At 44.8% G+C, this 25,271-nt stretch overlaps 2 protein-coding genes across 4 annotated transcripts in view; both read right to left on the bottom strand.

Moving 5' to 3' along the window:
- Positions 1-9,421, bottom strand: part of LOC117365597 (tetraspanin-3-like) — a 44,919-nt gene extending 35,498 nt beyond the window's left edge. The window contains exon 1 of one of the 3 annotated variants that reach the window (XM_033956141.1): positions 9,284-9,421. In XM_033956141.1, the coding sequence (XP_033812032.1) occupies positions 9,284-9,346 (63 nt within the window). In that variant the 5' untranslated portion in view covers positions 9,347-9,421. Of the gene's footprint in view, positions 1-8,768; positions 8,899-8,999; positions 9,123-9,283 lie in introns of those variants that run through there. The other 2 variants (XM_033956143.1, XM_033956142.1) reach the window with 2 other exon arrangements.
- A 2,717-nt stretch (positions 9,422-12,138) lies between these two features.
- Positions 12,139-23,860, bottom strand: LOC117365483 (bone morphogenetic protein 2-like). Its single transcript, XM_033955958.1, has 5 exons — positions 23,614-23,860; positions 21,877-22,019; positions 18,214-18,336; positions 16,713-16,908; positions 12,139-12,554 (listed from the first exon to the last, which is right to left on the bottom strand). Exons 1-5 carry the CDS (start codon positions 23,858-23,860, stop codon positions 12,139-12,141), a joined length of 1,125 nt encoding a protein of 374 aa, XP_033811849.1.
- Between the last annotated feature and the right edge of the window lie 1,411 nt (positions 23,861-25,271).

Genomic DNA, 25,271 nt, shown 5'->3' with positions numbered 1-25,271 from the left:
CTTCCAGGTCTTTGCATAAATTGTAAATGTCACAAGCTTCTTTGCTCCAAGAGTCGTGATGATAACCTCTGTGTAGCCCTTAAGGAGTTAGCATCATGTGCTCAAGAGCCATGCTGTAAAATCAAAACTCTGGATTCTCCATAGGAACTGGGCCTTGGCTGAGAAAGCTAGGATTAACTGGCAGCCTGAGAGATCTGCCTCTTCAGAGGTGCCAGATCCACATACCAAAAACGTCAAATGAAAGAAACTGTATGACAACCTCCTAGCTACTAGAGCTGCAAAACTGGACCACCAACTCTCCAACCTACTAATCACGACCACAGACTTCAAAACCTTCAAAAAAGAAACAAAAACCCTACTATTCAAAAAATACATTACACTTCTCCCTCTGTATTCGCTGTGATAGGGGATTAACAGAACCGCAAATACTGAAAAATCGTGAATAACTTTTTTATATGTTATTTGCTGTTTTCTTTTAAAAACCATTGTGAATATGGTGAAACCGCGAATAACATGGTGGGAGACCTGGCCTGTTTCTGAAGGAGAGGCAAAACACTGTGAACAAAGTGCTGGGAATCAGCGATTTTCTCTGTAAACGCTTGGATTCAGCGATTTCTCTATGCAAGCTGATGTAATTTGGGGGGGGAGGAGTCAGCAAGCAAAAAACCGTGAATAATCGAAACCATGAATGCTGAAACTGCGAATATGGAGGGAGAAGTGTAAACTAAACTAACACAACCAGACTTGACCAAGCATAAGATGACCATACGTCCCATTTTGAATGGGACCGTCCTGTTTTCAGACCCCCTGTCCCACACACAGCTTCGTGCAAAAAAAAATAAATATTAAGGAGGGAGGGAGGGAGGTAGGCAGGCTGGCTTCGGGGATGGGCTATAGCTCCAGCCACTGTGCCACACTCTCCACCCTTACTATGCTAAGACAGATCACGTTGACATTAATTTAGATTAACATATACAGGCTAGAGAAATGGCAGCAAACTGAAATACGCATTAATCCATATGAAAAATTAATATGACCTGTATAAACTTAGCTTGCTGAACAGAGCTGCAAGTGATTTTTTGAAAAAAAAAAAAAAAGATAACCAAACAAGCTTCCAGTCTTTGTCCCAAGCTGTTAGTGGGTGGCATGACAAATTTAGAAGATCTACACTGGGCAAGATGAAGAATGGAGATGCTAGGCCCAGGGAAGAGATGCACCAGGCAGGATCAGGAACACATAAAGCAGGAATAGGTGTAGAACAGGAATCACAGGTAGGACAGGAACCAACAATGATGCCGGAATCAGGCATGAGAAAGCAGGAATCAAGTGTGACACAAGTTGGGAAGAGCTTACACTGATGCAGCAAGCACAAGGAGCTGGATAACTAAATATGTCAGCTCACCAAAAACCGTTGAACCAACTGCTCCAGTGAGCTCCTCAAGGGGATGGGATCCTTCCTTTTCCCCTTATAAGCACATTTCTATGAACTCAGGTTTCAGATGATCAGTCTGGCTCAGCTGAAAACAAGCTGAAAGGGACAAAGTCAGGAAGGCAGTGAGAGAGATATAGGAAGGAGGCACTGGGGGCACTAAGGACATAGGAGGGGCACTAATAATAATAATAATAACAACTTTATTTTTGTATACCGCCATACCCCGAAGAGTTCTAGGCGGTTCACATTAGTTAAACAGAGATTACAAGTGAAGGACATGGGAAGGAAGGAGGGAGGGAATAGAAAGGGACAATTGTTGGGCCTGAATGCAGAAAGAAAGAAATGAAGGAAAGGATACACAGTCAGAAGGAAACGCAACCAGACTAATGAAATCACCAGACAGAAAAGGTAAAAAAAATGATTTTATTTTCAATTTAGTGATCAAAATGTGTCAGTTTTGAGAATTTATATCTGCTGACTATATTTTGCACTATATTTGTATAGTTTTCTACAGTTACTGAGGTGACATTGCATATTTTAAAGTCATCTGCCTTGACATCTTTGAACCCCCCCCCAATATACATGATAATTAACATTTTATAAATAATCTGGAAACAGGGATGAAGTGCGAAGTAATAAAATTTGCAGACGACACCAAACTATTTAATGGGGCTAGGACTAAAGAGGACTGCGAAGATTTACAAAGGGACCTGTACAAGCTAGGGGAATGGGCGACGAGATGGCAGATCAAGTTTAATGTAGAGAAATGTAAAGTCTTGCACGTAGGGAACAGAAACCCGAAGTACAGCTACACGATGGGAGGGCTGTTCCTGAGTGAGAATATCCAAGAAAGAGACTTGGGGGTAATAGTGGACAAGACCATGAAGCCGTCAGCATAGTGCGCAGCAGCCGCTAAGAAAGCGAATAGAATGCTAGGTATAATCAAGAAGGGTATTACAACCAGAACGAAAGAAGTTATCCTTCCGTTGTATCGGGTGATGGTGCGCCCGCATCCAGAGTACTGCGTTCAATATTGGTCGCCGTACCTAAAGAAGGATATGGCGATACTCAAGAGGGTTCAGAAAAGAGCGACACATTTGATAAAAAGTATGGAAAACCTGTCATACGCTGAAAGATTGGAGAAACTGGGGCTCTTTTCCCTGGAGAAGCGGAGACTTAGAGGGGATATCATAGAGACTTACAAAATCATGAAGGGCATAGAAAAAGTGGAGCGTGACAGATTCATCAAGCTTTCGAAAACAACAAGAACGAGAGGGCATTCGGAAAAATTAAAAGGGGACAGATTCAGAACCAATGCTAGGAAGTTCTTCTTCACCCAATGGGTGGTGAACACCTGGAATGCGCTTCCAGATGGCGTGATAGGACAGGGTATGGTATTGGAGTTCAAGAAGGGATTGGACAATTTCCTGAAGGAAAAGGGGATAGAAGGGGATAAATAGAGGGTTACTAAAAAGTCCTGGACCTGATGGGCTGCCGCGTGAGTGGACTGCTGGGCATGATGGACCCCTGGTCTGACCCAGCAGAGGCACTGTTTATGTTCGTGTATAGTGTGCTTTGTAGTTTTTTAAAAAATTTTATGGTTACTATTATGAATTAATAAGATATTATGTGTACATGAAAAATGAATGTAAGAAGTTGGGGGGCGGGACTGAATTAATAGATGTCCCCTTTTGATGAAAAAAATAAATGGTCACCCAAGCACCACCTGCAACACTCCCTGATCCTTACCATCTTAGTAAATTTACAGACTACTTCTTATGTATCTCCAATTGACCTAATACCTCATATGTAATACTGTAAATTGTAATAATGTAATCCGCCTTGAACCACAAGGTAATGGCGGAATAGAAATCACTAATGTAATGTAATACCAAGGCCGACGGGGACAATTCGGAGCTACCAGGATCTAATCTGCTGATGATTCGACCCACCATGGCCTGTGATGAAAACACATAACGCAGAAGCTTGGTGGGCCAAGGCTGAATGAAGGCATCCTTGCCCTGAGCTTCCCGGTTTGTCTCTTGAAATATAGAAGCGATCTAACTTTGCATTCTTGTCTGTGGCCATGAGATCCATGCCCGGTCTTCCCCAGCACTGCACAATGAGGGCGAATGCTTTCTGGGACAGAGACCACTCCCCCCAATTCAGAGTCTTCCTGCTGAGAAAATCAGCCTGGACATTCTTTACTCTTGCCATGTGGGCAGCAGAGAGAGCTTGTAAGTGAACTTCCGCCCACTGGAACAACATCTGTGTCTCATAGGGGTGCGCTCCTTGTGCCTCCTTGTTCGTTTATATTAGCTACTGCTGTGACATTGTCCAAAAACACCCTGACTGCCTTCTCTGTCAGAAAAGATTGCAACTCCTTCAGTGCGAAATGAATGTCTCTCAGTTCCAGACAATTTATGAACGACTTGCTTTCTAATGGGGTTCACTTTCCCTGGAGCAGGCAACCATAACAGTGGGCCCACCAGCTGCACAGGCCGACATCGGTCATGAGAGTCACTAATGAGTTAATTTTGAGAGGCATGCCCCTCGATAAGGGATCTCCCTAGACACACCAACGTAAGCTGTGTTTTGTCCCCGAAGAACAGGGGAGCTGTGTCTGCAGAGAGTGGTATTGCGGTGACCATCTGGAAAGAAAAGAGGCCAGGAGTGGTTGCATATTGTTTATTGAAAGCTTCTATACTGTTATTAATGACTGGGGAGTCAATTCAGAGTGATTTGATTGAGCTTATATAATGGCGTTACAACACATGAGCTTTAGTAATGGTGTTACAATACAATACATAAGCTTCGATAAAAGAACTTTAGTAATGATGTTACTATACAGTCAGAGTGTTTCTGTGATAAGTTATCCATACCTGAGCTTCAGATGGTGTTTATTGTTGGTTTTGGTACATTTAGGCACGTGAGCTCTCGCCCAGGGAACAACTTACAGAGAGGCTGTCATCAAGCCCAGCACCTGAAAGTAATGCCAGGCCGAGGGGCTTGGTAAGGCCAGGATCTCTAAGATCCGTTTCCTGAACTTCTGTTGGCATGGCTCGTGAAGATAGACACAGCCCTGTGCCATGTCATACCAGACTCTCGGATATTCCAAGCAGTGAATTAGCTATATTGCGTGCTCAGCTTCCCATTGTGAGGGGGCTCTCATCAGCCAATCATCCATGGCACCTGGATGCCTATCCTGCACAGGTGAGCTGCTACAACCACCATCACCTTGGTAAAGGTGAGTGGAGCCAAGGCCAAATCAAAAACGAGCACCACAAACTGGAAGTGTCACTGAAGGACATGGTCATCTTAGATATTTTCTGTGATCCAGAAAGATAGGGGTGTGAAGATATGTCTCCATTAAATCCAGAGAGGCTATGAATTCCCCCAGAGTCACCGCTGCTATAATGGAGTGGACTATCTCCATGCGAAAGCAGGGGACTCTTAGTGCCTTCTTTACCCACTTCAAGCCCAGAATAGGCCTCCAATCTTCTGTGCCTTTCTTGGGAACTATGAAGTATACGTAGCATCTGCTGGAGCCCGATTCTTCTTCGAAAAATAGAAACATGATTGTAGATAAAGGCTAAATGGCACATCCAGTCTGCCCATCCGCAGTAACCATTATTTCTTCCTCTCTCTAAGAGATCCCACATGCTTATCCCATGCTTTCCTGAATTTAGATACCGTCTCTGTCTCCACCATCTCTTCTGGGAGACTGTTCCACATATCTACCACCCTTTCTGTAAAAATGTATTTATTTAGATTACTCCTGAGCCTATGACCTCTTAACTTCATCCTATGCCCTCTCATTCCGGAGCTTCCTTTCAAGTGAAAGATCTGACTAATGCGCATTTACGCCATGTAGGTATTTAAACATCTCTATCATATCTCCCTTCTCCCATTTTTCCTCCAAAGTATACATATTGAGATCTTTAAGTCTGTCCCCATACACCTTATGATGAAGACCAAGCACCATTTTAGTAGCCTTACTCCATCCTTTTTATATATCTTTTAATGTGTTGTCTCCAGAATTGTACATAATATTCAAAATGAGGTCTCACCAGTCTTATATAGGGGCATCAATACCTCCTTTTTCCTACTGGCCATACCTCTTCCTATGCACCCTAGCATCCTTCTAGCTTTCTCCATCACCTTTTCAACCTGTTTGGTACCTTAAGATCATATACAATCACACCCAAGTCTCGCTCTTCTGTCATGCACATAAGTTCTTCACCCCCTAAACTAGGGGTGTCAAAGTCCCTCCTCGAGGGCCACAATCTAGTTGGGTTTTCAGAATTTCCCCAATGAATATGCATGAGATCTATTTGCATGCACTGCTTTCATTGTATGCCAATAGATCTCAAGCATATTCATTGGGGAAATCCTGAAAACCCGACTGGATTGCGGTCCTCGAAGAGGGACTTTGACACCCCTGCCTAACTGTACCGTTCCCTCAGGTTTTTGCAGACCAAATGCATGACCTTGCATTTCTTAGCATTAAATTTTAACTGCCAAATTTCAAATCATTCAAGCTTCACTAGGTCTTTCTTCATGTTATTCACACCATCCGGGGTGTCTACTCTATTGCAGATTTTGGTATCATCCACAAAGAGGAAAATCTTACCTGACAGCCCTTCAGCAATATCGCTTATAAGAATGTTAAAAAGAGAAATCTCCACTGACCACTACCCTCTCATCTTCCATTCAACTAGTTCCTTACCCAGTCTGTCACTTTGGGGTTTGAAAAGACCCAAAGAAACCAAAACCTAAAAGCTGGACCTCAACCATCTTGTTACAAAAGTGAGAGGAAGAGCAATAATCAAAGATTTATTGACAATGCTGAAAGACTAGAGAAACTGGGGCTCTTTTCCCTAGAGAAGCGGAGGCTTAGAGGGGACATGATAGAGACTTACAAGATATTGAAGGGCATAGAGAATGTGGAGAGGGACAGATTCTTCAAACTTTCGAATACTACAAGAACGAGAGGGCATTCGGAAAAGTTAAGAGGGGACAGATTCAGAAGTTCTTCTTCACCCAAAGGGTAGTGGACACCTGGAACGCACTTCCAGAGGGTGTGATAGGTCAGAGTACGGTATTGGGGTTCAAGAAGGGATTAGATGATTTCCTGAAGGAAAAGGGGATAGAGGGGAGATAGAGGATTACTATACAGGACCTGATGGGCTGCCGCATGAACGGACTGCTGGGCGTGATGGACCTCTGGTCTGACCCAGCAGAGGCACTGCTTATGTTCTTATACTTACAAATCAAATGAACACAGAAATTTAAAACGTCAAAAAACACAGCACCCATGAACACACAATCAAAAATCACACTAAAAAATATCCAATATGAGCATATTTTTGGCAAATCTGTCTGCACTTGGTCTACATATTCTTGAGTTTACAGTAATACAAGGATTTATAACACAGATTTACATTTAGTAACACCTGCTTTATACTTTGAACATAGGTGTGACTGACCAAGGGCTTAATGGGTACCATACTTTGTGTTTTTAATTTTATTTCAATTCAGACAATATTAAAAGTGATTTAAATAGTCAGGAGAAGTTCCAGCCTACTTAAATCACCTTGGGTTGCCCAGCCTCTGATATTCAGTGGTACTTAACCAGGCAGTGTCACTGAATATTAGCTCTGATCACCCATGGGAAAAGAAAACAAACAAACAGGCAAGTCAGGGGCAGTACAAGGGGTAGCATGGGGGGAAGGAGCTAGTGCTTGCATTTTAAAAAAAAAAAAAAAAAAAGGAAGGGGGGTGGGGGAGTCCTGCAATCCTGATCTTTCCCCAGCCTACCCTCCATTCCTAGTGGTCTAGCGCACTGGTTCCCAACCTTGTCCTGGAGGACCACCAGGCCAATCGTGTTTTCAGGCTAGCCCTAATGAATATGCATGAGAGAAATTTGCATATAATGGAAGTGAGAGGCATGCAAATCTGCTCCATGCTTATTCATTAGGGCTATCCTGAAAACCTGATTGGCCTGGTGGTCCTCCAGGACAGGGTTGGGAACCACTGGTCTAGCGGGTGTGATGGAGCAACAGTGAAGCACATTTGAAATTGACCCTGGTAGCTGCCTAAAGAAAATGGCTGTACTGTACTGCAAGCTGACAGGGCAGTAGTAAGTGGGCTTCATTTTTACCCCCATTATCCCCACTGGACCACCACATAGACCTGGGGGGTTGGAGGGACATTCCGTGGGGGGGGGGGGGGGGAGAGAAGGAGGGGTTTTGCCTCAGGGACAGGAGGGGAATTGCAGAACTTAAAAACAGTTGTGGCTCCCAATTGATATTAAAGCAGCAGTATATCAAGCAATGAATAAACAAACATGTGGGCCCCAGATAAATATCAGCCAACCCCACTTATAAAAAGCCTCCGATATTCAGTGCTAGTGCCCAACATGGCACAGCACTGAATATCTAGGGCTAATCCATAGCTATCTGTGTTTAAAAAACAAAGCCTTGCTGACAGGTTGAATATTACCCCCAATGTATTCATTTAATTAGCAACTTGTAAGCCATTCTCAATAAATCTTTTGGATACCTTTTATTCCTTCCCTTTTCTAGGCTCCGGTTTTATTCTCACCCCAAACACACATTTGTTTTTCATTCTTTGAAAAAGAATACTCTTATAGACTTTTCCTCCAAGAATTTGTCTAAACCAATTTAAATCCAGTTATGTTAACTACCTTGACCACATCTTCCAGAAACAGCTTAATTGTTCATTGAATGAAGAAAAATTTCCCCATGTTTTTAGAAGTACTATTAGTTTAATAGGCTGTCTCCTACACACTACATTTTTTTCTAGCAAAAAAGGTCATACTTCAGGAGTGGGGTGATCACTGAGGGATCCACCCCACTATACCCAGGCCCCTTACAACCAGCCACAGAATCCATGAAAAGGCAGCCCTGAGTGGGCAAAACCTGAGCTCTTTTATTAATACTTGGGCACCATGGGTCATTTTTATCGAGCAATGGAAAAAAGTGCTTGTACTGGTGTCTGAAAGAGCAGTATATCAAGTTTTAATAAAACAAACGTACCCCTTCAAAAAAGTCCTGCACATACTACCCATAAAGGGAAATTAACCTTTCACCAATAACTTTTTACCCCACTCATGAGTTTATAGATTGTTTGCTTAACCTCTCTGCTATCTCTTCTCTAAGCTAAAGAGCTCTCGCCCATTTATTACGTCCTTAAACATATCAATCAATTTCCTTTATCTTTTGGAGAAGCTTCGGTATGGAAAAAGAACAGTAAGGCTCAATATCATTTCCAAAGCAGTGAAAAACCTCTGTGGGTTATCAAAACTTCTTACCCTTTCTATCACCGTATACTTCGCGTGTCTCAATGTATTTTTAAACACGCATTCTTCTGCTAGGTTGATGCAAAAGTATTAGGTACCCTAGGTAAATCATCAGCCACAATTAACTTTTAGGTCTCTTGCCCCCACCCCCTCCCAAATACCAATCTTCCCAGAAAAATCTGCTTGAAAACTACCCCCTCTGCTCTGCCTATATCGTGTTGCTGCGGCTGCTCTTTATCTCACCACCAAAACTGCAACTTCAGGCAACGCCTAGTCTACCTGTTGGGTCAGACCTCCTCTTAATTATTTGTAACACAGGAGTTTAAATCAGATCTGTTCTTTATCATCATTGACAGCATACCAAATACAACAAAACCATGTTACCAATAAATGGCTCACTTTGGCAACATATGTAAAATTGCCAGGACAACAAAGTTATTTGAACCTGAACCTCCCAATGCAAACAGAGAGTGGGAAGCTGGCCTATCCTGAGGAAGACGTGAACATGTGGACCCTGACCAATTTACCCAGAACAAGAAGCCGAGGAAGGCGAACAGAGGCCGCGAGAGGTGCAAAAAGCGTGGGCACATCGCGAAAAGTGATCGATTCTGCTCCGGGCGCCCAACAAGGCCACGTTTGTTTACTTCCGGGAAACGTAGTGTATAAGCCCCACCCACCCCTCCCTCTGGAGCTTTCTCTAAGCCGAAATGAGCCCGGCTCTTTCACCTGTGCTCTAGAATGGACGCACCCACCTAAGCGTCGCACTCTTCCCAAGCCACGCCCATGGATTCCTTATCCACTTCTGTGGCGTGTTAGGTTCAGCTCTTATGGGTCGACGTGATCTGCTTTTCTAAAAGTGTGTAGGGCGTAACCCCCTGTTGAGGGAAGGGGTGCTACCAGGACAACTGCCCTACATTTTGGGTCAGAATGGAACCTACAGCCCCGATTTCCAACAGAGACTACAAATAGCTCAGTTCAGGACTGGCCAAATAGTCTCCCTCCTAAAAATGAATAAAATAAAATCTGTACAGGAGGCCCTAAGACTGCTCAAAAGCCGAAGGAGACATAGCCTGCTGGTGTGTTTGGGGGCTCCCTCCAACATTTATGCCATGTCCCTGAATTCATTACAGTATAAATATCAGAACTGCCAAGGGAGCCCAATTTTTGAGAGACTTTAGTACACGGCCAACCCCGCCCACATTATCTCATGGCTCTGCCTCCTATTCTGTTTGAGCAGTAGAGAAGTTGACAGTGCCGGCAGCCCCAGGCACGTTCAGTTTAGGCTAGTGGTCTCAAATAGAGAATGACACGGGAAAAAAATTTGTCCCCATCGCCGTGACCACCATCCATACAAGCCTCAGTAATGCAATATTTAGCTTATATCTTCCTTATTAATCAAAGTTCTGGCTGCTGAACTAGAGAAAGAGATGTTCAGCTGGCAGGGCTTTGTTTATAAATTTTTATAAACACAACTAATAAACTACTATATTCTAAAGCAAAAAAAAGAAAATAAATATAAATTTTTTTTTCTACCTTTGTTGTCTGGTTTCTGCTTTCCTCATCTCATTCAATTCCTTCCATCCACTGTCTTCTCTCTGCGTCTTCCATTTGCTCTGTTACTGTGTCTCTCCCTTCACTCCCCCCCCCCCCCCCCAAATTGGTCTGGCACCCATCTTCTTCCCTCCGCTTCCAAATAGTCTGGCATCTCTGTCTTCTTCCCTTCCAGCGTCTTCTCCCCACTCTCTGTTCCACATTTCCCTTCAGCGTCTTCTCCCTACTGTCTCTTCCCCATTTCCCTTCAACGTCTTCTCCCCACTCAATGGACTCAATGCAGAGGACACAAGATAAATCTTTCTAAGCAGTATTTGAAGATCACAAACTATTTTGCTCCCAGTCTGATACTTTATTAACTAAATAGGAATGTATGAGCAAAGGGGAAGTACAATAATTTGTATTACATCATATATATATATATATATACAGTATATACACAATATATACATATAAGCACCAACATAAAGTTTAATAACAAATAACATTTTCAATATAAAAGTTAATGCTTAAAAGAAAAACAGTCCCAGAGCATTTGATTCTTTTAATATTCAATATTTACAAATGTAATTTAATACCTTTCTTTATCATCTTATATATTATTCTCTTTTTTATGTACATATCATACAACATAGAGCCATATTTCTAGTTTGTTTCTAAATACTGTACTGTATAGACTTGAATATAAACCGAGGTAACCTTTTTTTCTCCCAAAAAAGGGAGATAAAAGGTTGGCTTGAGTATAACATGAGGGTTTATATTCAAGTATAGGTATTGGTGGTCCAGTAGTAAGCCGGGACAGGAGCAATTCCTCCTTGTCCTGTCCTGGCTGACTCTGCACTCCTCGTCCCCTCCCTGACTCATTGCAGGTCTCCCTCGGGCCTGCCTTGAGCCCTAGTGGTCCAGCAGTAAGCCAGAACAGGAGTGACCCGTCCTGGATGGCTCCGCATCACCCCACCTCCCTCCCGTCTCCCACATCTGAAAAGGCCTACCTTGCACGCCCTGGTGGTCTGGCGATGAACTGGGACAGGAAAGAGGTTGCTGCGGGAATTCACAGCAGCCATTTTCCTTAGCAGTTCTGCACGGGGAAGGAGTGTAGGAGGATCACTCTTGCCCCAGTTCACCACAGGACCACAAGGGTGTGCAATGTAGGTCTTTGCAGGGTCCAGGAGGCAAGTAGAAGTAAGGTAGTGTGGACCTGGCCAGGACAGGAGATGGGAGGGGTTGCTCCTGACCTGGCTCAATGCTGGACCACAAGAGCTCAAGGCAGGCCCAGGGGAGGCCTGCAACGGGTCTAGGAAGGGGCAGGAGGTGCACAGCTGGATGACTCAAATATAAACCGAGACCCCACATTTATGGGCTATTTTTTTTGTCCCAAAATCTCGATTTATATTCAAGTATACATGTTAACAACTATCTACCAATATATAACTGCTGGGTGATTAGTTTTAGGTTAACAACTATCTACCAGCCAGGAATGATAGAGTGCAGGGAGAACCATGTGGCCAATCAATCACAGGGTTATTTCTCTAGTTACCTAATCAGTATCCTGACTCTCCTGTTTGTTAGTCATGTCAAACCTCTGCCAGAAGAGTTTTACCACTCAAGATTTGTGTGACTCATATAGACTGAAAAACAGATTGCCTGAAGAATGTTCTGATAAGTGGATGTGTGGCCACAACTCTGTCCTAGATGTGGCCCATCTGCTTTAATAAAGCAAATGTGCAGGGAAGCAAGTGGTGGAGTAGTCTGCCCATAGCTAGTGCGTACCATCTTTGTGTACTGCTGTCCAACTGCATTGCACTTGCTCAGATCTTTTGCCATGGAGGTTTCAGTGGCATCCACAGCTGCCTGCTACCATGTCATCATATTGTTTGAGGACCACATTCTCATCGTCATCAAAGTACAGCAGGTTGATGGAGAAAAGTTGGTCTGGGACACAACAGGGACTGTTCACACCTTTGCTGAGTTTGAGAGCATTGATAATAGACTGAACAGTAGCATGATTAGTAGGTCTCATGTTCTGGCCCAGGGGGAATGGACAGGAGCCCTTGCAATGATAAGCGTTGTAACCACGTGGAGAGATGATCCATCCTGACCAGCCAATCTCCTCAAAGTCAACGTAGAGAGGGTGTTTCTGGCAAGGCAAATGTCCATCCTCAGCCCCGAGGGAACGTATGAGTCGAGTGCGATTGGAGGAAGGTGCCATGGGCTCATTTGGAAGGGAAGCACGTTGCACATTTGTATCTGTGGAGAGATGTGGAAGAAATAAGTTAATTGTGTGGCTGGTGAAATTAAATACATGCATACCTCTAGCCACAAAATAAAATTCTTAGGAGGAACCTAGACTAGTTAACTGTAATCTTCTGTCACTTCCTAATTGTTTTTATTGTGCTTTAAGAGCTTCTAAGGGCAGTGGTTTAGTAAAGGGGGGACCACCTCAGGCGCCGTCTTGGTGGGAGCGTCGGTCCTTCTCCTCCCCCCCCCCAATTCCCTCCCTTCCCTGCCCCTGCACCTCTTTAAAATCTTTGCCAATGCAAGCAACTACTCTAGCCTGCTGCTCACATCGGCCTGGCTCCCTCTGAAAATCACTTTCGGGTCACAGGGCCAAGAAGCGACATCAGAGGGAAAGCCAGAGTGAGCAGCAAGCCGAAGAAGCTGCTCATGCTGATGAAGATTTAAAGAGGTACAGAGGTGGGAAGGGAGTGTGCGAGTGTGGCGTGGGGGTGCAGAAAGAGTGGAAGGGGGTTGGCCTGGATGGAGAGGGAGGGGGGCGTCACCACCCCAAGCGCCTCCTACCCTCGCTACGCCGCTACCTAAGGGTACACTGCAGCTTATTCCCAGGGACTAAAGTGCAACTCAGCTCACAAAGGGGCAAGAGTTCTACATTTTCATGTTGGCGTAACTTTAAGCTCTATGGGGTAATCTTATAAACCATTTTTGCTCTTAACATGCTGATTTATACATTTAAATGGGCTCATATAGAATTAGGAGGTGCATACTTCTACATTAGGCATGCTCAGGAGCAGAGTTTGGGTGGAGCATGGGTGGAGTCATGATGTATGCATGGATTTTGTAAAATATACGCAATTGTGCGAATTGCATTCATTTACACCTGTTTTCAAGCAGATGTAAATGTCTGCAGGTGTTTTGCTACTATTTATAACACATACAGTAGTCTCGTATCTACTATAATAAAATGCTAAGCGCGCATGCGCACTCCTACCTGTGTGTTCCCTGTTCCATATGTCCGTGGTCGGCATGAGTGCGCATGCGCTAGCTGTGACAGTGCTCCCTACTCTTCAGCTCCTCCAGGCAGCGGCAAACCTCTTCACAGTAAACAGGACCTGACTACTGCCGGATCAGAGACCAGAACCTGCACACCTGAAGCCGTACGCTCGCTGCTCACCCATGCCTCTAAGCTCCCATGCAGCCGACCATGGAATCACGCACAGGAGCCCCGCCTTGACTGGCTCCTCTAGGCCAACGACAGGCTAAGTCAGCCAGCCAAAGCAAAGGATCCGACGCTACAAAAACGGCCGATCCCGAAAGTAGCCCTGCATGCCACTCCACCTCCGATAGCCCCGAGCACCTCCCATGGCGCCCGATGTACAAAATCGGCCCCGGAGGGAATAGAGAGCTGCCTAGGTCTTTTGTGCACACTGCTGACAAGAACAGGCATGCTAAGGCTGAACAAGTTGAATGAGGCAAGAAGGAGTGTGCATATACCTTTAATAGAGGGGGAGGGAATACTGCTGCACAGGGAAGTGGGGTGGGGGTAGGTACATGTTGTTTCACAAGGAAGTGGAGTTGGAGGAAATGATGCTGCTGCACAGGGGGGGGGGAGACATAGGGGGCCAGGGAGCAAACGTGCTTTGCTTTGGGGGCGAGATATGCTGGGGGGCCAGGAATCAATCTTGGATTGCTTTGGGGAGGATAAAGAAGGGGGCCTTAGAGAAAGACAAAGAAAGGCAGGCAGGCAAGGGGACATAGAGAGATAGAAAGACAGCGGACAGGGAGAGAGACAGAAAGAAAGAAAGACAGACAAACAGGGGTCTAGAAGGAGAGAGACAGACAGAAAGAAAGACAGACAGTGGGAGGGAGAAAGAAAGAAAGAGACAGGGGCAGGGAGAAGCACAGACAGAAAGAAAGACAGACATACATATATTCTAGCACCCGTTAATGTAACGGGCTTAAACACTAGTGTGTTTTTATAAAACAGGAAAAAAAGGCACCTTCTTTCCCTATTAGCTTAGGCACCCAGTTAAAAAAATTGCCCTTGAAGAGGGTAATTTTTATAAAGCCACACCTGATGTGTCTCTTTTACGCTTGTTTTATAAAGTAAAGCATGTGCCTATTTGACTTTATAAAAAATTGTAGGTGCAAAAGAATGCAGGTATGCAATGGTGCTAGCATGGAACACCGACTCCATGGCTGGTGCGTCAGTGTGCACTTTACGCACCGACACTTAGGGACTGATTCTATAAACAGTGCCTAAATTAGCCAGCGCCTAAAAAAAATGGCACTGGCCGCATGTCAAATCACACTTTAGGAAACTGCTGAAAAGACATCTGTTCTGTAAAATGAAATATAAGGTCTGAGTTTGGTTGAGGGTGAAGGAGTGATGACTCCTGAGTGCTGGTTACGGAGGTGTTCGATGGTCTGGTTTGTTTTATTTGGTTTATTGATGTCTGTTATTGAAGCATCTCGTATGACTTATGGAATTTTATATTTTGATGTATGTGTGGGTTTGGCCAGTTTTGGCCTTAAATGAAATTCGTCGTTGATGCGACTTGTATGTTATATGTAATTTGATTTGCTATGTAAGTATGTAATTTGTTATAGTTTGTCTCTGAAGTGTTTTGTACGATAAATGTAAATCATTTATTTTGTATGTTAATATGTAACTCGCCCTGGATAAGGGCGGGTGAGAAATAAACATATAATAACAGACTAGCTGCTAGCATCGCCTATGTAAAAACTTAGGCACCTGAAATGTAGGCGAGTGTTTTAAAGGCCTACATTTTGGAGAATCATGCTTAGCAGCGCCTAAGTCACACTCCGCCCATAGAAATGTCCACTTAGGTATTAGGCACCGCTAGGTGACAAGCGAGAGGCAATTATCGTCCAATTAATTATTTTTATAACCAATTACTGAGGCTGTTAAGAGTATTTTGCCAATTAAATTAGGTTTCCCTTTTTAGAATCAGCCCCTTCCTTTATAATCTATTCTGTGTGCATGTGTGGGCACCACCCAAACTTTGCTCTTGTACACAGTGGCGTAGCTAGGGAGGTTGGCACCCAGCATTGCCGCGCAGTGTGGCCCCACCCCTCTCCGCTTGAGCACCTCCCCTGCCATTGCATCTTGAAATGTTCAACGGGGTGAGCAGCATCTTCCGCATGACACTTGTGCCAGCCTCGGCTTCCTCCCAAAGTCACATCCTGGTCCCGTGATCAGAAGGTGACGTCAGAAGGGAGACGAGCCCGGCGCGAGCAGCAGGTGGAAGATGCAGCTGGTCCCAGTGAGCATTTCAAGAGTTGTGCAGGAAGGGACGGAGAGGAGGGGAGGCACCAGCACCCCCTTACTACGCCACTGCTTGTATATACAATGAAAGAATGGACCATGAAGCTTGCATGCTTATTTTCATGCTAGTCAGTATTTTATAAGAGGTCATATGCACCTCTATGTAATCTGTTATGGGTATAAATGACGAAAATACTAGCATTTAAGTGCATTCTTATGCCCAATATTCAAACCAATCTAATCAGGCGGGTGAGGCATTTAAGCATAAAGAACAAACATACAAGCCTACTTTAACCCAGAAAAATTATGTATAATGTGCAAATGTGTGCAGTTCTCCTGAGATAATTATCAAAGTGAAAATATTTGAATGCTTTTACCCCCTCATTTACGAACGCATAGCGCGGGTTTTGGCGCCGGCAGCGGTAATAAGTGCTCTGACGCTCAAAGGAATTCTATGAGCATCGGAGCAGTTACCGCTGCTGCTGGCGCTAAAACCCACGCTATGCATTCGTAAAAGAGGGGGGTTAGTTTGAAAATCCAGCAGAGACCACACTGTGAAAAGTAGGCCCATATCTTTCACTAACGTGGGCAGTTATAAAATTACCTGTAGCTGATTTAAAAATGACAAACATTAAGGGCTCCTTTTACTAAGGTGCGCTAGCGTTTTTAGTGCACGCAGGATATTACCGCGTGCTATACTGCACGCTACGCGGCTAGAACTAACGCCAGCTCAATGCTGGCGTTAAAGTCTAGCGCGCGCATTATTCCGCCCTAATGCAGCTTTGTAAAAGAAGCCCTATGTGTTCTACCCTGAATTTTTAACTGTGTAATTAGGCAGAAATAAAAACAGAATCAAATAAATTAATGGAGACTCTTTTTACCTTGGAGGCTGTTGAGAGACACAGTCCCTCTCCGGCCGTCATCTGTGAAGAGGACCAGCATAGGCTGTTTGCTCTCATGATGGTGTTTCCCAGAGGCAAAACGCACAAGGTTGGGCTCCAGAGGTGTTCCCCCTAAACCCCAAACAGTGACCAGAAGCCCATGGTTAGAGCTTTCATCATCATTCCATGCCCGGACCTAAAAAAAACAAATAAATTTACAGTAAACAAATGATGGTTTGAAGTTTCTGTCACTGTAAAGATTACAGTTTAACAGACATTAAAAAAAAAAAAAAATTACCTAGACCCAGTAGCAAAGTAAAGGGAAGGCGAGGGAAACAGAGTGTCTCGTGTGCCAACTTGGCGGGGTTCTGGCACTCCTCTCCCCCCATGATAGGGGGCTCTGAAAAGAACTCCTGCCCCCCCTACCTCTTCAAATCCTTGCTGGCAGTGAGCAGGCTGTCTTACACGGTGCTCGTGCTGGTCTCATCCGTCCCTATGATGTCACTTCCTGTTCATGAGACCAGGAAGTGATGTCAGAAGAAAGGTACAGCTGGCACAAGCAGAGTTAGGACAGCCTGCTCGCTTCTGACAATGATTTGAAGAGATACGGGACAGGGTAGGGGGTGCAGCAATGTCGGAGCAGCAGGGATGAACGCATCAGGGGGTTGCATGGTGTGGCAATGCCAGACGCCTCCGTCCCAAGTGCCAACTTACCTCGCTACACCATTGCCTAGATGGGCGAGAGGGTTGCATCCTGAAGGTCTAGTCTGTCTTGACTAGATTGTAAGCTCTTTTGAGCAGGGACTGTCTCTTCTATGTTTTGATGTACAGCGCTGCGTATATCTAGGATTACCAGATCTCCGGATTTCCCTGCACATGTTCTCCTTTTGAGGACATATCCGGGGATCCGGATGGCTTTTCAAAACCCGGCACAAGTGTCCGGGTTTTGAAAAACTTCTGGCAGCGAGCAACATTGGGACGGCATTTGCACATGCGCTGATGCAATGCGGCGACATCACGCATCGCACCAGTACATGCGTGAATGCTGTCCAACGTCGCTCATTGCTTGTGCAGGTTGAGGGGGTGGATCTGGGGGTGGAACAGGGCGTAGTCGGCTAAAATGGGGTGGGGCCATGGGTTCGGATTTTCCTTTTGTAAAATCTGGTAACCCTAAGTATGTCTAGTAGTGCCACAGAAATAAGAAACAGTAGTAGTAAGGTGTACAGAACTACAATAACAAGGGTTACCCCCTCCATTTTCATTGAAAATCTATTCTGTGCAAAAGGGGGCGGAGTTGGTGCCAGTATATTCAGTGCCCTAGGCCAGGGGGAAGGCAATTCCGGTCCTCGAGAGCCGGAGCCAGGTCAGGTTTTCAGGATATCCACAATAAATATGCATGAGATAGATTTGCATCTCAAGGAGGCAGTGCATGCAGATCCATCTCATACATATTCATTGGCCTAGGCAAACCGCTAGCCTTTGGCCTTGAAATTCAACTTACGGCCTGAGTGATAGAAAAGACTTCCCAGCCTATCGCCTGCAAGGAGATCAGCCTGGAGGAGAGCAGCTTCTTTCCCTGTGGGAGATCCATGTTGTGCTTGTCCAAGACCTGATAGACGTTCACCTGGAAAACAAGAGAGAAACATAATCCCCCATTATCTTCCGGTGATGGAAGCAGGAGCAGTTGCCTTGATCTGATTATTTTTTTATACAGTATTTATTTCCTTCCTAATCACATGCTCAGCGTGGTACAACATAATACCTACCTCCAGAGGTAAGGTTAGTTAGTGTGGGAATAGCATGCATTTTAATCTGCACAGAATGCAAAGAGGGTTTTACCACAGGAAACAACGAGATGCATGCCAGAGATGGCCGCAACTTGTATTTAAATGTAGTCAAACATACATTAATGACTCATTTGGAGTTTACAGTTCTTAAAAATTGAAGATTTTGTAATAATTGCCCTCTCTCATTCCCATCTGTAAAGAGTTCTAAAAAGACTCAAAATTAACGAAAAACTTTGTGCTTCTCAAGCGCCAAAGATCTGAAAGAGTCTCGTCTCTTGTTTCTCAAATTTAAACTTAAAAACTCTTTTATTTAAGAGATTTGTTTAATGTTGAAATTATTATTGTAATCTCAAAGGGCTAATTTCTATAATTCCCAATTTTGATTTGAGGAAGAAGGGGTTACTTTCGAAAGCTAATCATAAACTACATTACGCTAGTCCAATCAAAAAGTATTTTTCTTTTCTTCATATTAACTTATAATTTCAAAGCATTAGCGCTAATGTTACAGCAAGGGCAAAAGTCCGGCATGAAAGCTAAAGCTAAGTATCAAATCATTTTGAAGAGCTTAAAAGTTAAAGAGGAGATTAGACGCTAAAGCTATAAATTAAATGGTAGGGGGTGGCAATAACCAATGATGTCAGCACCATTTTGGTTTGCAAGCTACGTTGAAATAGTAAGCGGTAAACCGGGACCTAAGATTTTCCTTTCAATATACTAATTGCACCGTTATATCTATGTTTAAGCTACAACATGGTATAATCATATGAATATTCTGTGTGCAGTGAATATTTTTTGATTTTGAAATAAGTGACTTGCCCAGAGTCACAAGGAGCAGTGCAGGGTTTGAACCCACAACCTCAGCTAGATCTGGAGCACACACTCCCACGCATAATTTCTGTGACAGTGGTCAGCATTTAGCCCCCCTCCCCCCACTAAGGCCCATATTCTCTAAATGGTGCTTAACTTAGGTGCCAATAATCACCCTACCAGTGCCTAAGTTAAGTCCAAAGCACCATTTAAAATGGTACTTAAAAGAAATTTCAAGGTACTGGAATCGTACCTCTGGAGGTGCCTACTGCTGCCTAACAGCACTGTAGGCTTGACTAACGTCGGAAGTGGTAATAGGCACCCTTTGCCTGACGCGTAATTCTCTAAATGGTGCCGTCGTGTGATTGACACACGATCTGCAGCTGCTTTTTTTAAGGCGGCCGCCAATAGCGGTACTGTTTAGAGAATCCGTGTCTAACTGCTGCTGCCTAAATATTGCCTCCATATTCTCAAGTATGTTAAAAGCAAGGCTGGTCCAATCATTAGACATGACTAGGCAATTGCCTAGGGCAGCAGCTTCTGGGGGGCAGCAAAGAGCAGCTGCAAGCAAAGCAAAACAATAGATTCTGACAGCAATACAAATTCAAAGAACCATCAATGCATACTATAACCTGCATTTGTATAGGAGTTTTGTGCGACGACCATGATTGCTGAGTTTAATTATCAAAATCTGAGGGGGGGGGATGGAGTGGAGGGAACATAAGGCTGAAGGTTTGAAAGGGGCACCCACTATTGTTGCACTGGCTCTGATTATAATGATAAACATCCACATTCAGGGGGAAATTCTGTAAATGGCATCTGAAAACATAGACGCCAATCACACTTAGGCACCTATTACAGAATTGCGCCAAACTTAAAACGTAGATGCCTGTAATATAGGCCAGGGTTTCAAATGGCTAGATCAGGGGTCCCCAAAGTCCCTTCTTGAGGGCCGAATCCAGTCAGGTTTTCAGGATTTCCCCAATGAATATACATTGAAAGCAGTGCATGCACATAGATCTCATGCATATTCATTGGGGAAATCCTGAAAACCCGACTGGATTCGGCCCTGAAGGAGGGACTTTGGGGACCCCTGGGATAGATTCACTAAGCTTTGCGAGTCTTCTCCGACCAGTTTGCGAGCCTTCTCCGACCCCAACCCAATTCCTGGCTGATCAACCTCCCACCCAATCCGATCCGCCCATGCAAATGAGGGGAGGTGGCATGCAAAGCAGGAAGGCAGCGATTCACTAAACAGAAGAAGGAACACCGATTGGGCTGGCTGATCCAAAAAGAAGCGGCTGCTGAGGACCAGTCGCTGCCGACACTCTTGCTCTCTGCCGCCCTGTCCCTGCAGTGCGAGCCTGTGGTTTTAACCCGTGGGTTAAAAGCATGTTCTGTTCCATCTGCAGTGTGCTCTGTCCTGTTCTGTTCTACCTGGCTGCAGTGTGTTCTGGCTAAAGCGTGTTCTGCCCACTCAAAACTGCAGCCCCCCCCTCCCCTTTGTTTTGACCTCGCTTGTGCGGTCTACACAAGCGTCTGGATCGCTCTAAAGTGATCCGTGGGGGTCACTGTGGGACGTGCCTCTGATCAAATTAATTTGCATGAGGACACGTAGTGAATTGATCGCCTGGCAAGACTCAGCCACAGATCACCCATGGATTGCTGCCCCTAAAAACAACTACTTTGGAATTAGGCACTGCTAGGCACCGAGTGATAGGCACTAGAGAATGACACGGAAACAAATTTGTCCCCATCCCCACAGGAACTCAATTTTCCTGTCCCGTCCCCATGGGTTTCGTCCCTGTCCGTGCCCCATTCCTGTAAGCTCTGCCTTAACCGCACAAGCCTTGAACACTTATGATTTTAAAGGGTTTGAGGCTTGTACAGATGAGGACGGAGCTTAGGCATTGGTGGAATGAGGCATTATGACATCACAATCTGAGCTCTAGAATGTTTCTACTTATGATTTTAAAGGGTTTGAGGCTTGTGCAGATGAGGACGGAGCTTGCAGGAATGGGGCAGGGACAGGAAAAGAACTCGCCGGGACTTATGGGAAAATGAGTTCCTGCTGGGACGGGGAAAAACTTGTCCCCATGTCGCACCTAAGAAGATAGGTGCCTATCATTCAATTAATTTTTTATTTTTCTCAATTATGTACTTATTAAAGCTCATAATTGAAGCCAATTTACTAATGTATTTATTTAGGCGACTTTTATAGAATTTTCCCCTCAGTACTGATTTGCTTGCTAACTCCTTTTTCTAATGCTTAGCGCGGGTTTTAGCGCTGGTAGCAGCGGTAACTGCGCCGAAGCTCATAGAATTCCTATGAGCATCGGAGCAGTTACTTCTGCTGCCGGCGCTAAAACCCACGCTATGCGTTAGTAAAAGAGGGGGAAAGTGTTCTCAGCTTTAGTATTACGAAAAAGGAATGGAACGGCTGCACATTAAAAGATGGTGATAAAAGAGAAATAGCTGGCAAAAATCTAGTTTTCTCCAGGCCCAACATACCACCTGGAAGCCTGCACTAATCAAAAGGATGCAAAGGATAAGGAGAGACCTCTTCCTACCTGGCAGAAATGATGTCTCTTGAAGTAAGGCATCTCACTGGCCTTGGGTCCAAGCTTAAAGAGATGCAGCTCAGCTGTCAGGATCTTCTCACTCTTGGCCACACTTAATAAGTTGAAGAGGAAATGCATCTGATCACTGTGAACTGAAGATGGGGGAGGGGGGAATCAAACCAGGGGATCAGAACAGAACCTAAGGGCTCCTTTTACTAGATTAGCATGCGATGCCCCCCGCGCTACGTGGAAAACTAATGCCAGCTTAATGGAGGCGTTAGCGCAGGGGTGCCCACACTTTTTGGGCTTGCGAGCTACTTTTAAAATGACTAAGTCAAATGATCTACCAACAATAAAATTTAACCCCCCCCCCCACACACAAAGCACACTGTACGCTGAGAAAATGTTAATTATCATTCCTATTCCGGGGTTTTTTCAAAGAGGTCAAGGCAGATGACTCTATGCATTGTCACCTCAGTAACAACCATACAAAAATAGACAAATATACCCCCTCCCTTTTTACTAAACCACAATAGCAGTTTTTAGCCAGGGAGCTGCGCTGAATGCCCAGCGCTGCTCTCGACGCTCATAGGCTCCCTGTGCTAAAAACCGCTATTGCGGTTTAGTAAAAGGGGGCCATAGTGCAAAATATAGACAGCAGATATAAATTCAGACACATTTTGATCACTAAATTGAAAATAAAATCATTTTCCTACTTTTGTTTGGTGATTTCATGAGTCTCTGGTTGCACTTTCTTCTTCTAACTGTGCATCCAATATTTCTTCCCTTCTTTCAGCCTGTATGCTTCCTCTCCTCCAGACCTCATTCCCTCCCCCAACTTTTTCTTCCTCTCTCCCTGCTCTTTCTTTCTCCCTGCCTCCCTTTCTTTTTTTCTGTTTCCCTTCTTTCTCCCTGCCTGTCCCCTTTCTTTCTTTCTCCCTGCCCTCCACCAAGCCACTGCTGTCACCATCGGGGAACAGGCCCCCAAGCCGCCGCTGCCGCCACCATCGGGTAACAGGCCCCGAAGCCGCTGCCACCCCAAGCTCTCCCTGTGTCGGGCCGACCAGCCTTCCTCTCCCCGACGTCAATTCTGCCGTCGGAGAGGAAGTTCCGGCCCAGCCAGGCAGCGATTGGATGCCCCGAACTTCCTTTCCGACGGCAGAATTGACATTGGAGAGAGGAAGGCTGATCGGCCCAGTAGATCACCAAGGCAAAGTGAGTCTATCACGGAGCCCGGGATGGGCTCCGCGATCCACTCACTTTGCTTTGGCGATCTACTGGTCGATCGCGATCGACCTATTGGGCACCCCTGCGTTAGCGTCTAGCGCGCGCTGAAACCGCTAGCGCAGCTTAGTAAAAAGGAGCCCTAAGAGTCAGGGCCAGTTTTGTAATTCAGTAAAAGAAACCCTGAATTCACAAATACACAACCAGGATTGCTAGTCTCCAGAGCTGGTGAATTATATTTGAAACCTTCAAGGACTGAGAGCCCAACAAGGAAGGTCCTACAGCATTTCAAGACCACTTTGTAAATGAAAAGCCAGATGTGTGCAGCTAAGCATTTATCCCACTGAAACAAAGGGGAAATATGCTTACAAAGCGAAATAATGTTTCAGTTAAAGATGAATAATAAAGAACTTAATGAGAGGTACAGGAGGAAATAATTTGTAGCTATGTCTGAGAGAAAAAAGAGGAGAAGGGAGACCCTGCTCAGTAGGATGCCAGAAGGCTGGAAAAGGTTGCTCTTACTTTTATCGAAGAAGCTGCGGACAATGTTCCCCTCCAGGAGATGGGGATCCTTCGTGACCCCATCAGCATCAGCCACTGTGTTATAGAGATCGATCATGTATTGAGGGGGCTGCTTGATGTGGTGAGGGAAATTAGGGGGATCCTCTATGCCAAAAACTTCCAGGAGCCTTTTGAGAGCCTCCGATCGCATTTCCTTTGAGTCTTCTCCCCCCCAGCCGTTGGCGGGTCTGCCAGTGCTCACCGGCATAAAGGCAAGAAGAAGCAGGAGCCGCCGCATCTTTCTGGATCCCAACCTCAGCTGCTCCAGTGGATTCTCGGAAATATTCTGGGGGGTGGGAGTTCAAATGCCTCTCTGGGATGCTCAGTGCCACAATTTATATCGGCCCCCAAAAGGCAGCTGCAGTTTGAGCTCTGAAAGCAGATAGAATTAGGACAAGTATGTAAACCAGCAATCAGTCAATGTAAAGAAAGCTAATTGCTGTGCTAACAGGGTGCGAATGTGAACCCCCAGTCCCCTGGCTACAATTATCCCCAGTACACAACCTCCACGAAGCGGGAAGCAGCACAGCTGTGTGCTTTTCTTATTTTAAAGCAAGATCAGGGGCTCTTGCATAGGAAGAAGCCGTAAGAGTTGAAACACCTGGAGGGTGCTGGGTTTGTTGATCATTTTTCTCTAGTAAATGTGAAATTAGCCCATTGTAAGGGGCTCAGCCAGGAGAGTTTGCACTCAGCAGGACACAAACTTCCTTCTAATCTGTTTATTAATGGGACAAACAGGAGAACATTGGCATCCATGCATTAGCCCCTTTTAAACAAACAGCGGAGGAAGAAGCTTGGGATGCTGAAAAGAAGCAAGCATGCCCTTTGGACCCAAGGGGAAAGAACCATACCTTTAACGAGTTCATGCGAACAATACATTACACAAATCTGATGATTTGGGATGTGTGATTGTAGGAGAGGACTTTGAAAAGAGATTTAGGCTAGGGAAACTAGAACCAGGGAGATGATGTTAAAATATTTTGTGAGCACAAAGATGGTCTCAATAGGTGAAGTACTATTATTATTATTGTTGTTGTTGTTGTACTGTACATGGCCCATAATGCAAAGACTTGCCTGGTATCAATGGAACATTCAGGCTTTATCAAGAAACTTAGGAATTATCCAGGTATCTTTGTAAATACATTCAGGCTTCATCAAGAAACTTAGGAATTATCCAGGTATCTTTGTAAATGCAGCTTGAGCTGAGCACAAACTGTTTCTTGAACTAAGCAAGCAAGGTTTGTGACATTTCAAGGTTTTGTGGAAATTTCTCCAGCATTTGTGCAAGGCCTTTTTACTTATGCTAAGCTAAAAAGCGGCCTGTGCTATTTTTAGCACATAGGTTTCCCCGCGGGCTGAGGCCACTTTTAGCACAGCTGTAAATTGGCTTCAATATTTTCCCCATTAATGGCCACACATTAATTTCCCAATTAGGGTGTGGCCACTAGAATGTGAGCCTTTATTGTCACCTATTTTGTAAATAGGTAGGGTTTTCCAAGCTCATCCTGAGCTAATCAGTCAGCGCACGCCAGTGTCCATCTACTCTTTGCCTCCAAACATGCCCCCTCCCACACTAAAAAAATAAAATGAGTCCTCTTTAATGTGTATGAAGCGCTCAC

This window comes from Geotrypetes seraphini, chromosome 8 (assembly GCF_902459505.1).
Source record: "Geotrypetes seraphini chromosome 8, aGeoSer1.1, whole genome shotgun sequence".
NCBI classification, from domain to species: Eukaryota; Metazoa; Chordata; class Amphibia; order Gymnophiona; family Dermophiidae; genus Geotrypetes; species Geotrypetes seraphini.
Note: the sequence above shows the minus strand (reverse complement) of the source record. Positions and strands in the feature narration are given on the sequence as shown.